Source organism: Naegleria lovaniensis (genome assembly GCF_003324165.1).
Source record: "Naegleria lovaniensis strain ATCC 30569 chromosome Unknown tig004, whole genome shotgun sequence".
NCBI lineage: Eukaryota > Heterolobosea > Eutetramitea > Acrasida > Naegleriidae > Naegleria > Naegleria lovaniensis.
Genome location: NW_025407826.1, coordinates 169,282 through 183,350, shown reverse-complemented (window position 1 = coordinate 183,350; position 14,069 = coordinate 169,282). Strand labels below are relative to the sequence as shown.

Below are 14,069 nucleotides of genomic sequence, written 5' to 3'. Positions count from 1 at the left end.
TAATTATGTTGTTGCTGTTTTTACAATCAACGAGAGCTTAGGCTTGATACCAAGAGTCAAGCGCGATAGATGTTGTTGTGGATCATCCAAACTATTTCATTGCACCCATTCTTGAATTCTGGGTTGTGTTATTGTTGTTGTCGTCGTCGTGATGTGATGGCAACCTTTAAATTTCCTGGTTTCAATGTTAATCCCATTTGCTCGAACACTGGATCCACTGTTTCATCATTGAGCAAGACGAAATTACATTCCTTCAATAATTGAATCACAACACTAATAATTTCGAGTTGTGCAAATTTAAATCCAATACATCTTCGATTACCAAATGAAAATGGAATCCAAGTTGCTTGATTTTGAGCTTGCTCTTTCAATTCTTTGGTAGCAAATCGTTCTGGATCGAACTTGTTGGCATTCTCCCAATAGTTTTCATTCAAATTGAGTCCCATGATATGAATATTGACATGAGTACCCTTAGGAATGTCATATTTACCAATTCGAGTATTCTTATTGAGAACAATCTTATCGACTTGGAAGGTAGGACAGTGAAGACGTAATGTTTCCATAATGACTGCATTCAAATATTGAAAGTCATTATACATTTCATAACTGAAAGGAATTGTTCCATGATTCAATAAACGATCAATTTCATCTTGACACTTTTTCTGCACATCAGGATTCTTTGCAAGTTCATACACCAACCATTGGAGTGTGGATGAAGTGGTTTCATAACCTGCCAAGAGCACCACAAAAGCATTGCTCTTCATTTCCATGTCTGTCAGTAATTGATCCCTTAAATTAGCCTTGACGAGTAAACTCAATAAATCCTTCTTTTCATCCTCAGAATCGAAAAATTGTTCTCTCTCTTCATTTGTATTGAAGGAGGACATGGTCACTCCAAATTCTTTCTTTCGTTCAGCAATGATCTGATCTAGAACCTCTCCAGCTGCTTTCAAACCCTTTTCAATGTTGAAAGCTTTCAATAACCATTGATACAACCATGGATGTTCATGCTCATCGACAAATCGACGTAAAATCAAAGCACGAGCCAACGCGACTCCATATGATGCAAAAACTCTTCTCCCTGTGCCTTCTCTTCCGCAGTCAAGAGGTGTTTCTTTCGTTCCGAGTCGGCAAATAGTGCTGTTTTGGAAAGTCCATAACCAGCATTGAGTAAAACGTTCATGGTTACTTCGGCCATTTCATTTCCGTCGAATAGGACCGAGTGTGGGGGTAACTGATATTCACCACCAACAAGCTTGTTGTGATCACGATTGTTCGTCTTGGAAGGAGTGGTCGTAGAAGCAGTGGCATTGATTTCCATCGTTGAGGTGGAAGAAGCAGCAAGACGAGTAGCATCACTGCCCAAGTTCATCCTTCTGAACCATCTCTCGAGAAGCATTTGAGCAGTATCATTTGCAACTTGCACCACATATTCCAAATTACGTGTTGAGAATGCAGGAGAACAAGCTCGATGATGTTTCTTCCATGATTCTGTATTCTTGGCACTCACAATATTCTCTCCAAATATATCAAAGATTTCATAATGTTGTGGTTTTCCAATATTGTGACCCCATGAAACAGTGGCTTGCTTGATGTAATCCGAACCCATCAACCAAACAATGTTCTGACTAGCCATTGACATTCTGAAAATACCATTCTCAGAGTCTCCAATCTTTTTGGCACAGTTTAAAACACCTCTCACGTTGGAAAAGTTACAAATGGGCGAAATGAGCGGAATATGGATGGGAGCGAATGCCACCTGCCAAGAACCAGGTATGTGTTTGACCAATGAATAATTTCTATAAATTTGATAAAACAATTTCAGAATATAGAGAGCAATGAGCGCACACGTCAAGAGTGCACCCCACAGAGCAGCAGTTGTGATCATGGAAAAGGTGTCAGCGGCAAAGCTAGGTGTTGACGACAGTAACGACTGGTTCATATTATTTAAAAGTATAGAAGGGAAAGTGTTGATGGCAGTTGTCAGACCAGTTGTTTTTTTGTATTGTGAATGAATGAGCGGATGCAAGCGTTGGCTTTTGCATCTAGACGAGCATTTTCAGGTTGTGTGTGACCTTTGGCAGTGAATACCTCTCAATGTGGTAGCCCCTGTACAAAAATGATGCTCTGCCTTTTGGAATGTTCTCTTTGCATTTTTTTGTTCAATAAAGATCAGATTTGGAAAGAACCAAATGGTGCACGGTTCGAACGAAACTTCTTTCTGTTCGATATCTCTTGAGGATTTAACTTCTTGGTGTGAGCTTTCTTGTACGCAGCTGCAGAGTGACGACGAGTTCACCTTTGATTTAACCCTCATTAATGTAATACAAATAAAACATTAATAGAATCATTTGTAATGTCTGCCCGTCTAGCTCAGTCGGTAGAGCGCAAGACTCTTAATCTTGTGGTCGTGGGTTCGAGCCCCACGGTGGGCGAAATAATTTTTTTAATGTTCCTATTCCTTGCATTATGAATTTTCATCAACAATTATATATTATATATCAAATTGTCTACAAACGTCCCAAAATGAAATTAATAATATTATTCTTTGATAAAACGACATGATACCTTTCAATGATTGATGACAGAACCTCCAGTCCAAATAAAATCAAAATCATCAAAAAAAACAGACCCTCTTTGCATTTGAGCTCAATTTCAACCCTGTTATTAATATCACAACCTGCACGAGTGATTAACGCTCAGTTGAATTGTCAATCTCTCATCTAGATCTTGCGTCCTTCTTTAGAAATAACCCAAGCGTTTGCATCCTCAATAGAAGAACTCTTCTCAACGTTCATATTTGTTCATCATCCTGGAACAACAACGAATACAAAAATACCACAACATCAAGTGAAGAGGACTCGGCCATCTTTCATCATCCAATTATAACAGCAGCACTTTCAAAAAATCAAACAACTTCCTCTCTCCGAATACAATCGGCAAATATCCAAAAACATCAAAGGTCAACCATCGTGTCTCTCAAATTTCAGAACCTAATCACAACCACAACAACATGGGACAAGCTCAAATGTTTCCTTGTTACTCGGAATCGAGTATGAGTCGGTCCGAAATGGTCCAAAATCGTTTGGAACGAGGAGAAGGTCTTGAACACTTTGAAATGACTCCCGAACAAATACAACAATATCAAATTTTGTGTCTGAACAAGAACAAATCAATATTCAATACAAGCAGTAGTACGAGTGGAGCGATGATCATACCATCCTCCTCGACTTTGGGTGGTGGTGAACACGGAAATAACCACATTCTAACGACCACAAGTTCAACGAACCATGGAGGAGTCAACAACAACAACACTTCCATGTCGTCCTTGAATAAGAATCTCAACCATTCTGTATCTCCTCCATCTACAAATCATGTTTTAGATTCCACTCTCATACAATCATCATCATCATCATTCATTAGCAATAGCGGAGGAGCGTCCTTGTCGATAAATAGAAATAATTACTTGCTATTTCCGTCTGCCTCTTTGGTCAACTTGGCTAGCTTGACTGGTAATGCGTCGTATTTATCATTGCCTATTCCTCAACTTTGCTCATTTAACAAAGCTATGGAAATATTAGAGAATGCTTGGGATGAAGATAATTTGACAAGTGAAGAAAAGGATGGTATTACATGTTTCAAACAAACGAAACGATCTTTTACTGGTAAGTATTGCAATCATAATAATGAGGACCTCTGTTGATATAATCGTGTTTTGAATTGCATTGACCATATATTGGAACTTGTTAATAATAATGAAATATTTGAAAAACATTCACACTGCAGGCAATGAAAATGTATCAAATGCAGAGCTACAAAATTTGGTGTGTGCCGATCGATTCTTATTGGATGTCTTTCTTCCCATGAATCAATTAATGAATGAAAGTGCCTCGACAAGTAGTATCACGATTGGATTAGTATTTTTGAAAGATTTTAATACAATAGGAGAGGAAAGAGCAGGCATACTCCCACTGGCACTTCAAGTTGGACCTGCAATTCTTTCATGGTCAGCATCTAGGCATGTAGTTTGTGACCTTCGAACAAATACAGAGCGAAAGAAGCTCAAATTATTACCCATTGCAAGAATTGAGGGAACAAGAAAGGTGGCAATGGCATTAGCAACAATTGCCAAAACTTGTTGTCGATTCAATGGAAAACAATATTATGATGAAATAACTTGCAATGGTCAACATTTTATTTCAACAGTGTTATCCAAACTCAATTTAGAAGGTTGTATGCTTACTCGTACGCATTTTCAAAATGGAGGATATTTTGAGGATTTGAAACGAGGTCAATACAAAACAGTCTACTTTTATTCGAAAAGTATTAAGGAAATTATCAAAGATGTAGTGGAAATTAATAGAGATAATCCAAAATGGAGAGACGAATGTGCTGCTACTATTCACGTTCCTGTAGAGGATATTAATTACTTTTTGGACAATGATGTGATTCATTTTACGAGTAGATCGCTGTTAGACAAATTTGGAATGGCAATTTCACATTTTTCAATCATTGGAGGGTTTGCTGAAAAATACAGCAAGGAGCGATCGACTGATATTGACAATTATTGGGTGAGCGAAGCAGGAAGAGAGGGTAAGTTATATTATCGTGGATGGAAAATTAACATCTAAACCTTACATCTAGATTATGACTTTCTTCATATTTATGACAAATTTTTTGACAGCCAACTCACAGAAGACCCAACCAATCCCAAATATCAACCATTTCAAAACACTTCCTTTTTCTTTTTTGACGATGATTCCATGACCACTGGTAGTGGTATGCTCAAACAATGTCCTCTGGGTGAGTTACAAAAGAATTACCGAATTGCAATTCCCTCAAGAGGTAAAATCAAGATGGATGAGTAGTCATTGTTGTAAATTAATTCATTCTCTGAAATCCATTTAATCCACCAAAAAATTTTGTACAAACCAAAAACGGATCCATTTTATGTATAAAAAAACCTTAATGATCGTTTTATTGTGTGTAACATGTATTTTGAGTGATGTGTGTGGATATTTCTTACCGTGTACTCCTTGTTTCAGCTCAACCTAACGCTGAAAGCGATCCAGCTTGTACGAATTTGTTCAAAGATTGTGTGCTCACACAAACACATTAAAGATTTGTGGATGTTAACAGGTCATTTCTAAAAGCAAAGACATCCACCAGAGAGGTTACCTCGTAATTATCCAAAGTTATTAGCTTTGTCCTTTCTGGATCCAAATACACGGTATATCCGGCATTGACCATCATTCGATGCAACTCTTTGGGTTCGTCTCCACCATTTTTGATATAGATGGAATATTCCAAATGCCAAATCTTTACCCTCTTTTGTTGTAACAGTTTGGTGGCTCCTCTCAGAGCTTTCACTTCCCAACCTTCCACATCCATCTTGACATAATCAAACTCAACCCCTTTGGGAATGAAACCTTCATGTTCATACTTTTCAACGATATCATCAATGGTCATTCTCTGAACTTCAACATTGCCTTGATCCGTCACCAATGAACCACCTGGGTTATCAGCAACAAGTTTCATTTTCACTTTGCCAACTCCGTTTTCAGCCAATGCTCCACTCACCACCTTAATTTGTTTCTCTAATCGATTGGCATAAACATTGAACTCAATGATCGAGGAAAACAACGCTTCCACTGCAATACCTTTCCAATCACTCGATTGAGCAGCAAGTAATAAAGCAAATAAGCCCAAATTAGAACCGAAATCCATAAAGTATCTCTGCTTTCTGTTGTTGTTATTGTTGTTGTTGTTGTTGAAATAATGAGCCAAAATCTTTTCCTGATGATCAAACACATCCCATCTTCCTTTCTCTCGAAGGAATTTACAAATAATTTGATCATTGGCATAGCAAGCCACAGAGAGCGGAGGAGATGTTTTGGTTTTTACAGGGAAAATGATTGGAAAAGGCAGTTGAGAGGCCATTTCATAGATGGGATTGCGAGGTTCAACATTGAATGGAACGTGATGGTTTCGATGGTTCTGCGTACTGGTTTTTCCACTTGAGAGAAGGAGGAACCATACTGAAATTGAAACCATGAAACATCCAATAATGCCATAGAGTAGGTTTCGACCTCCGAGTATCGAGTTCATGGCAAGATACTTGTATACATCTTTAAGGGAAAACGTCATTTTTTTTTTATCCGACAATGAATGGTTATGAATGGATGTGGTTGTTTCTTTTCAGTTGGATTTCAATGAGATCATTTCAAATGGATTTTTAAAAGATTAAGATCTTGATGTTTCTACGTATGTATATCAGCATGGCCAAAAAGAAGTGAGACATGACACTCAGCGCTTCATCAAATTTCCCAAAGTTGGAAATGAATTTCACAATGAATGCTTGTTATAAATATTTGCATCGAGGCGCCTTAAATAAAACTCCATACACAAAATTAGGATAATGATATACCTCTTCTTTGATTCGATTCAATTGTCGTTGCACCACTTCTTCATTGTAACCATGTTTTTGAATGGGTGTTTCTGAAAAGAAGGTCTTTTGATCGACATGAGAGGCAATGCATGCTTTCTTGTTTTGCATTCTCCTTAAAAACAAGACATGATTTCCAAATTGAGATCCACAAACTCCAGATACAAATACATCTGCTTTCATGCTCACAAAGAATGCATAGAGAGAGTTATAATAAATGCTTTCTAGTGTTGTTTCTCCAAATATTTCAGTTTGTGTGAAAAGAAAAGCTCCCAATTCCTTAAATACTTTCTGAGCAGGAAATTGAATTTCTTGTAATTCATATTGAAAGCCATAACCAATGACTAGAATGGAATCACCCTTTGTGACCTTTACATCATTTTGGAGGAAATTAATCCAATCAAATGTTTTAGTGACTGGATCCATGGGAAGTCGTTGACACGTGTAATAAATGTGTGTTTCATGTTCGGCAGGCATTTGAACATGAATGACAATGGTCCTTCCATTTTGAGAATTCACTTGATATTTCTTGTTGATTGCTGTTGTTTTGAGATGTTTCATAAAGTCTTCAATTTTTTGCAACAAATCTCTTCTTGGTTCCAAATGTAAATACATTTCTGAATATAGTTGAAAATCTTGAGGTAACACTGGATTGTACCAAGCGTATACTCTCCCTAGATTGATGACTTTTGTCAAATATTGATCTTTGTTAGGTTTCATTATTCCTTGATAAGATCCAAACTTGTTGGCACCTGCTTCTTCAAATGAGTGAAAAGTTGAATAATCGACAGAGAGTTCACGTGAAATTTTTTGGTTAAGATCATCGATCAATAGGTTGTGGCGTGCCATTTCTGAAATTCGACGTTTGCAAATCTTGTTGAGTTCTTTTACCAACTGAATCAACATATCCTCTCTCGTGTTTGCATTTTCTAAAATGTCAAGCAATTTTCTTCGTGTTGAGCTTACATGGATCAACTCGTTTCTCATGCAATCCATTTCTTCGAATTCAACTGCTGTCATCATTTCAACAGAGATTCCATCCAATTCCACTCTTTGTTGCATCATTTTCAAAAAAGTATCCTTGTTCACTCGATGCCATGGAAAATCCAATCTTGGGAAAGGAATATCCATTTTGTCTTGATTTGTCCAAAACACATCTTCTGGCGTCGAATAATTGGATCGTATTGTCACACTCTGCCACGCTTCTTTCGATCCAATAAATTGAGATAATTTTTCAAAATTCCACAATTCTGAAAATGGAACATATTTTGAACATCCACACAAAGTCCATGAACCATAAATGCAAATATTTGGTTCTAATAATGCCACCACTTTTGATCCAAGTCCTTCGATTTCATCATCTTTCTGAGCATTCACTAAATGACTAAAATACAAGTTGACAAAAATACATTGGATCATTTCAAACAATTGATTCGTAATTCCACATCGCAAACCAAATCCATTATCAGAGTTTTGACAAGTAGACACTCGTGTTCGAATATAAATCATGTCAGAGAGTAATTTTCTAGAGACAGAATCCAAATTTTGATTCTTTTTTTCATGTAATTTCAAAGCATTCAATGCTCGTTCGCTCCTAGAAATATCTAACAAGGCATTGATGACAAATCTTTCAGGTTTTGTGAATATTTGATTTTGCTCCGAAGTCGATTTCCAAACATCTTCCTTGTTGTGAGAATTTATTGTTGTTATTGATGACGATAACTTCCAAAAATACACAAACGTAGCAATGAGGAAGATGTTGAGAATACCAATGATGAAATAAAATCCTTTGCGTCGTGGTAATTGATATTTCAATAGCATGTGATGTGTGAAAGGTGACTGCTGTATGTTTGTCGAGAGAATTTTTTGAGGACTTTCCAAAGAAAAGTGAAGTACTCAAGAAAATGATCACCATATGAAAAAACAACTTTTTTCGTTGTTTCATGACTCGTGGACTCTTTTCATATTATCAAAGAAGATCGTCGTCTGCCTTCTTTTGATTTCAAGAAAAAAGCTTTTAAAAAAGAATTTTAATTAAAAAATCTGAAAAAAATCATGAAACTCCTAACGGATACTTTGGATGTAAGGACTGGGGAAACAACACGAGGAGTGGTAGGAGTAGTCATGAATATTGTTGAAAAAGAACCAAGTAACAATATTGTTGACCCTCTTAAAATTCAAAATAATTATGCTTTGGAACAAGCCTTCTCTGTTCTCCAAGCAGATGGTTTCGGCTCGGAACTGAAACACCCTCCAACCATTACTGCAAGCCAGGCTTTCTCATCCAGGGCTTTGAGAAGCCCTTGGAATGATCCCAATCATGAGTGGTTCAACAACAAATTAATAGGTTCAACGCACTCCATCATCATGTACGAATTTTCATCATCAACAACACTGAATCAATCGAGATCTACTTCGTCCAAGAAATTTCTCAATTTTTCATCATCACTGCCATTGACCACCACTCCTCTTCTTAAATTATTGAATCCATTTTCACTCCTTGTATCCCTTCTTATTTTCCTTCTCTTGATCTCAGAATTCAACAATGGCCATTCTTCATCCTTTGTGAAAGCACAGAATTTTTGCAAAACCTTCTCGGATTGTACGAGTTGTGTCGGAGCAGCTGACAATTCATGTATTTGGTGTGCTACATCTGATACATGTGTGTCAGTGCTTTCAATTTTTGATGAATCGACAGGTTCATATCGAATGTCTACTTCTCAATGTCCAATTCCGAATGAGCCTGTCTCACTTTTTACTGAGATGTGCATGGATCCACTCTTTGAAACTTGTGGTAATAGACAATTGCCCAACATTGTGGAGTCCAATAGCAGCATCCTTCAACAACAACCACCATTTTCAGCAACACATCCAACTCAAAACAACAATCTTCAAGATATTTCTAAATGTCACGACCATATGGACTGTGTCTCGGATAAGGATTGTGTTTATATTTCAAAAGGATTTTTCACAGTCACAAGTGCCAACCCTTCTGAAGATGGTAAAAGTAGAGTTATTCCTTTGGGTATCAATGGGACATGTTGGAGAGCTTTGCCAATTTTGGGTGCTCCCACCTCTCGCACTGTTCATCGTGGCGGTCTCGTTTATTACATGGAAGCTGAAGAGTCCTATTATGCAACCTGTGTCATTCGTGAAGTTTATTATTGGGTGATTATTGCTGCAAGTGTTGCAGCGATTGGATGTTGCGTGTGTACTGGCTGCATATGTTGCTTGTGTTGTTTTTGTTTGTACTGCAAGCGAGATCGAAGATACATTTCGCTTAATAGTTAAACATATTCCTTAATCTCTATTCATTGACACTTTTCGTGATGGCTTAATTCGTGCAAATTTCAGCTTGCACGCCAGCCGCCAGTGTCTGAAAAAATGCATCCAACAACTGCATCATCTTCGGAAACATCGTCTTTCACTCCTGGTGATGAATCATCATCAACAACAACACCCTCCACGAGCAGTCATTCCTATTATTTTGTAAAACCCAAGGATGAAACCGTTCCGACACCCTATTTGTTTATTACCAATGTGGGCAATGTTTTGAAGAGTGAAGAAGAATCAAAGACAGGTTCCGAGTTACATAAATTGTATGAAGATTGGATCATTCAAGAAGTATCGGAAAATGTGGAGAATGTGGAAGTAGAAACGGTCATGGTGAGGGAACAAAAATTAAAACGAAAAAAGAAGGAAAAGCTCGAGAGAAAGAAGCAAGAAGCCTCTTCGAGTGATGATCATGATGGACCTGTTCATGCTTCTCATCCAACCATTCAAATTTATGTAGTATTTGGAGATTCGGAAGAAGCAGAAAGAGTTAAAAACTATCTAAATTCAAAACATCCAGTTTTTCATGTTTCATACGCCGATACGGCAACAGAAACCAAAGAACAGAGAAAAAAGAAGCACATTAAAGGTTGGAACATTGAATGTACTTCTTCAACCGAACACGTGAAAATTCCTGGTTTGCTCGTGATTGAGAACTTTATTACTGAGGAAGAAGAGGAGAAAATTATTAAGCAAGTCGATCAACATGAATGGGTCCATGAACTTCAGAGAAGAGTTCAACACTATGGATTTAAATTTGACTATGATATTAGGTCGATTGATTTTAATGCTAATGTAGATCCAATTCCAGAATATGTTCAGAATATTATTCCTAGGATGAAGGACTTGTTGAACACAAAACAGCAAGAAAAGGATCCATCGTTTGAGAACGATGAATACCTTTCAAGTTTTGATTTTGCATCCTATCAAGCAGATCAATTAACTATTAACGAGTATCAACCTGGTCAAGGAATCCGACCTCATATTGATGTACATGGCCCTTTTAATGACGGCCTTTTCCTTATTTCCTTACTTAGTAGCACGGTCATGTATTTTTCCAAATGTGTGAATGACGAGGTTATCGAGAAAAAATATGTTGATCTACCTCGTAGATCTCTTGCAGTCATTGTAGGCGAAGCTAGGTATTTGTGGAGACATGCTATTATGTGCCGTGAGTTGGACAGAGTGAATGGAAAGATCAGAAAGAGGCAACGAAGAGTCTCACTCACCATTAGATCAGTCAGAAAAAGCGGCTCTTGTAAATGTAAATGGGTGGAAGTTTGTGACTCACAACAACAAGATTATGTCGCTCACAATCTTCCATATTCCCAACAACTAAGCACAACGAACCTAGAGCTTGAATTTGTTCAGAAGACTTACAACACCATTGCATCTCATTGGGATAATACAAGACATTATGCATGGCCAAAGGTCGCAGAGTTCATTAAATCACTTCCAGAGTAAGTAATACTAAGGGGTTGTTGAACTGGTAAACCATCCTTAACAATTATATGAACATCATTTGACAGCTACTCTGTGGTGGGAGACATTGGTTGTGGAAATGGAAAATACATTGGACTTAATCCTAAATGCATATGGATTGCAACTGATAGAAGTGAAAAATTGTGTGAAATTTGTGTTCAGAAAGGGTTTGATGTGACTGTCTCGGATGCTCTTAATCTCCCATACAAGACTAATTGTTTTGATGCCACTTTAAACATCGCCGTTTTGCATCATATCAGTTCTGTAGCGAGACGAATCAGACTCCTGAAAGAGTTAGTGAGGGTAACCAAACCAAATGGTCTAATTCTCATTTATGCTTGGAGTTTTGAACAAGAACAAAGTTCAAAGAGAAAATTCCAAAGTCAAGATGTATTCGTACCATGGAAGTTGCAAGCAAAATATTTATCGCATGGAGAAGAACAAGATGATGACAATGAATCTCAACCACCCATCGAGGACAATGAAGTCACAATCAAGCGTTACTGCCATGTGTACAAGCAAGGAGAATTGGACGAACTTTTACTCACAAAGGTCAAAGGTGTGGACATTGTTGATTCCTATTTCGACACTGGCAATTGGTGTTTATTGGTAAGAAAGCACAAATCAGACTCTGCATAATTTTATTGAGGTTTCACGATGCGTATTCGTGCCATCATTGGTGCCACCACATCCTTAAAAGTATGGCTCTTTAATTTCCTCAATATTCAACACTTGTTGAACCGATTCTCTCTCAAATATTCTCCTCAAATATGGACCTAAATGAGGTAAATCTCTTGCCTTATGAGCTTGAAAATTTCTTGACCAACGAGACAAGATAAATAAATAAATATCCACACAATAAAACTCTTCACCTAACAAGTATGTTCTTCCATCTGATAAAATTCGATCAAATATTTTGAATTTCTCATAAATTCTCTTTTCAGTCTCCAATTTAAAAGTAGCATATTGATCTTCACTGCTGACATATCGATGAGGATAATAAAATAAAATCATGTCTGGTTGAATGCCAGTAGATAGTAATGCCATCCACTGATAAAATTGTGCTCTCTCTTTACTATTCAATGGTGGAGCCAAATTCAATTGTGGAAATCGATCGGTCAAGTATAAACAAATGGCACTTGTTTCAAAGATCACAAGATCATCATGGTCTTGTTCTTTAATCACCAACGTCGGAACAACACCATTCGGATTAATCTTTAAATATTCTTCACTTTTATGTTCATTCTTGGATTGATCGAGAAATACAATGTCATGCTTGAGTTTCATCTCGCGCAGTAAAATATGAGGAATCATACTCGCTGCTGTTTTAATGGCATAGAGTGTGATGGAATAATTTGGTGACATTGTTAAAGTGGCCATTTTTTTATAGTGTCTAAGTGTTTTGAATATTTGCTTTTCAAATGAATCGTTGTAACTAATATATATCCTGGCAACAATTCAGGGTTTCAATCATTGTTACAAAGTATGTCATCCCATTTCATGAAATCAAACTGATAATTTCCCTCGCTGTAATTATCTCCATGGCCATAAAAAAAAGAACATCTCTTCAAATAAACAACCTCTCTAAAACAAGAAACATCACTTCTGTCTAAATCTTTCATATTTCTCTCCTCCAACTGTCAAAACCATTAAATAATTCAAAATCAAACATGTGGCAATTTAGGTCGAACCTGCGTCTTCTTCTTGGTGACCAAATCTCCAATTCATCTTCTCTGAATTCAAACACCACAACATCATCTCAAGAATTAGCAGAGAAATTTCCTTCATATATTGAAAATGTTTCATCCATTGCCAATTCTTGTTTCTTTTTAATTGTATTTTCCATCTTGATGTCAGGAATTGCAATTTTCATTTACAAAACTCGTCATGTCATGAAACGGAATCATAAAATTTTGTTTGTTTGGATGTCCATCTTTGTTGTAGTTCAATCGTTGGGTTTGATTTTTCGTTTGGTTTATAATGGAATTGGTTTGAAAATTAATTCATTTCAAGATTTGACAACAATTCAGAATTTGAATGAAATGGAAATTGCCATGTGGGTATTTTCAACGTTGGAAGTTAGTATGGTCTATTCCCAAATTGCAACCATTATTATGATCATGGCATTTATCATTCTTGTGTTGTAAGTACTACATACGTTTGGCAATTACTCATTATGGTAATTCTTGAAATTCCATAGTTTAAAGACGATGAGATTGTCAGGTACCATGTCCAAACAAACATACACCAAATTATGGAGAGTAATTACGTCTATAACCATCATTTGTGAAATTGTTTTCATTGGTCTCGTGTTTACAATGACTATCACTGATTTGTTGATGAAAATGCCTTATTTTGATTTTGATGTCATTGCCATCTATTCTCTGGTATTCACTATTTATATAGTGGTCATGGTGTTGGAGACTGTGATGTTTACTGTGTTGGGAATTCGATTATTGTACATTGTCAAACATCGTTCTCTCCAAAACAAAACTGTCACTAATCATCCACCTTATGGAAAAATATTGGTCTCATCTTTGGAATGATTTTAAGCGCTTTTCTTCAAATTTTAGCAGGCGGTGTTTCATTTGCAACATCTCTCTATGTTCCTTATTTGCATATCATTGATTACTTTTTACAATGTTTTGGTGTTTTCATATTTGCAGTATTCGTCTTGTTATTGTATGGTCCGTTGCTGAATAACGAGCAAGTTCAAATTAACCTCTCTGAACTCCAGTCACCACAGAGTCCAATCAGTGCTTCTGCATCTGAGAAATGGAATGCATCATGCCGTGATTTGAAAGCAGCT

The 14,069-nt window shown here is 36.9% G+C and overlaps 8 protein-coding genes across 8 annotated transcripts; 4 read left to right on the top strand and 4 right to left on the bottom strand.

Moving 5' to 3' along the window:
- Nucleotides 1-128: 128 nt before the first annotated feature.
- C9374_011288 (uncharacterized protein) lies at nt 129-1,942 on the bottom strand (the record flags this gene model as incomplete). Its single annotated transcript, XM_044686926.1, has 2 exons — nt 129-973; nt 1,051-1,942. The coding sequence occupies 2 exons, from the start codon at nt 1,940-1,942 to the stop codon at nt 129-131; spliced, it is 1,737 nt and encodes a 578-aa protein (XP_044554457.1).
- Nucleotides 1,943-3,013: 1,071 nt separating this feature from the next.
- C9374_011287 (uncharacterized protein) lies at nt 3,014-4,868 on the top strand (the record flags this gene model as incomplete). The annotated part of the gene is made up of 3 exons (XM_044686925.1): nt 3,014-3,665; nt 3,787-4,593; nt 4,645-4,868. The coding sequence occupies 3 exons, from the start codon at nt 3,014-3,016 to the stop codon at nt 4,866-4,868; spliced, it is 1,683 nt and encodes a 560-aa protein (XP_044554456.1).
- Nucleotides 4,869-5,115: 247 nt separating this feature from the next.
- C9374_011286 (uncharacterized protein) lies at nt 5,116-6,147 on the bottom strand (the record flags this gene model as incomplete). Its single annotated transcript, XM_044686924.1, has 1 exon — nt 5,116-6,147. One exon carries the CDS (start codon nt 6,145-6,147, stop codon nt 5,116-5,118), a length of 1,032 nt encoding a protein of 343 aa, XP_044554455.1.
- A 214-nt stretch (nt 6,148-6,361) lies between these two features.
- C9374_011285 (uncharacterized protein) lies at nt 6,362-8,266 on the bottom strand (the record flags this gene model as incomplete). The annotated part of the gene is made up of 1 exon (XM_044686923.1): nt 6,362-8,266. One exon carries the CDS (start codon nt 8,264-8,266, stop codon nt 6,362-6,364), a length of 1,905 nt encoding a protein of 634 aa, XP_044554454.1.
- A 234-nt stretch (nt 8,267-8,500) lies between these two features.
- On the top strand, nt 8,501-9,736 carry C9374_011284 (uncharacterized protein; the record flags this gene model as incomplete). The annotated part of the gene is made up of 1 exon (XM_044686922.1): nt 8,501-9,736. One exon carries the CDS (start codon nt 8,501-8,503, stop codon nt 9,734-9,736), a length of 1,236 nt encoding a protein of 411 aa, XP_044554453.1.
- Nucleotides 9,737-9,829: 93 nt separating this feature from the next.
- On the top strand, nt 9,830-11,899 carry C9374_011283 (uncharacterized protein; the record flags this gene model as incomplete). Its single annotated transcript, XM_044686921.1, has 2 exons — nt 9,830-11,238; nt 11,308-11,899. 2 exons carry the CDS (start codon nt 9,830-9,832, stop codon nt 11,897-11,899), a joined length of 2,001 nt encoding a protein of 666 aa, XP_044554452.1.
- A 54-nt stretch (nt 11,900-11,953) lies between these two features.
- C9374_011282 (uncharacterized protein) lies at nt 11,954-12,640 on the bottom strand (the record flags this gene model as incomplete). The annotated part of the gene is made up of 1 exon (XM_044686920.1): nt 11,954-12,640. The coding sequence occupies one exon, from the start codon at nt 12,638-12,640 to the stop codon at nt 11,954-11,956; it is 687 nt and encodes a 228-aa protein (XP_044554451.1).
- A 290-nt stretch (nt 12,641-12,930) lies between these two features.
- C9374_011281 (uncharacterized protein) lies at nt 12,931-13,806 on the top strand (the record flags this gene model as incomplete). The annotated part of the gene is made up of 2 exons (XM_044686919.1): nt 12,931-13,403; nt 13,461-13,806. The coding sequence occupies 2 exons, from the start codon at nt 12,931-12,933 to the stop codon at nt 13,804-13,806; spliced, it is 819 nt and encodes a 272-aa protein (XP_044554450.1).
- Between the last annotated feature and the right edge of the window lie 263 nt (nt 13,807-14,069).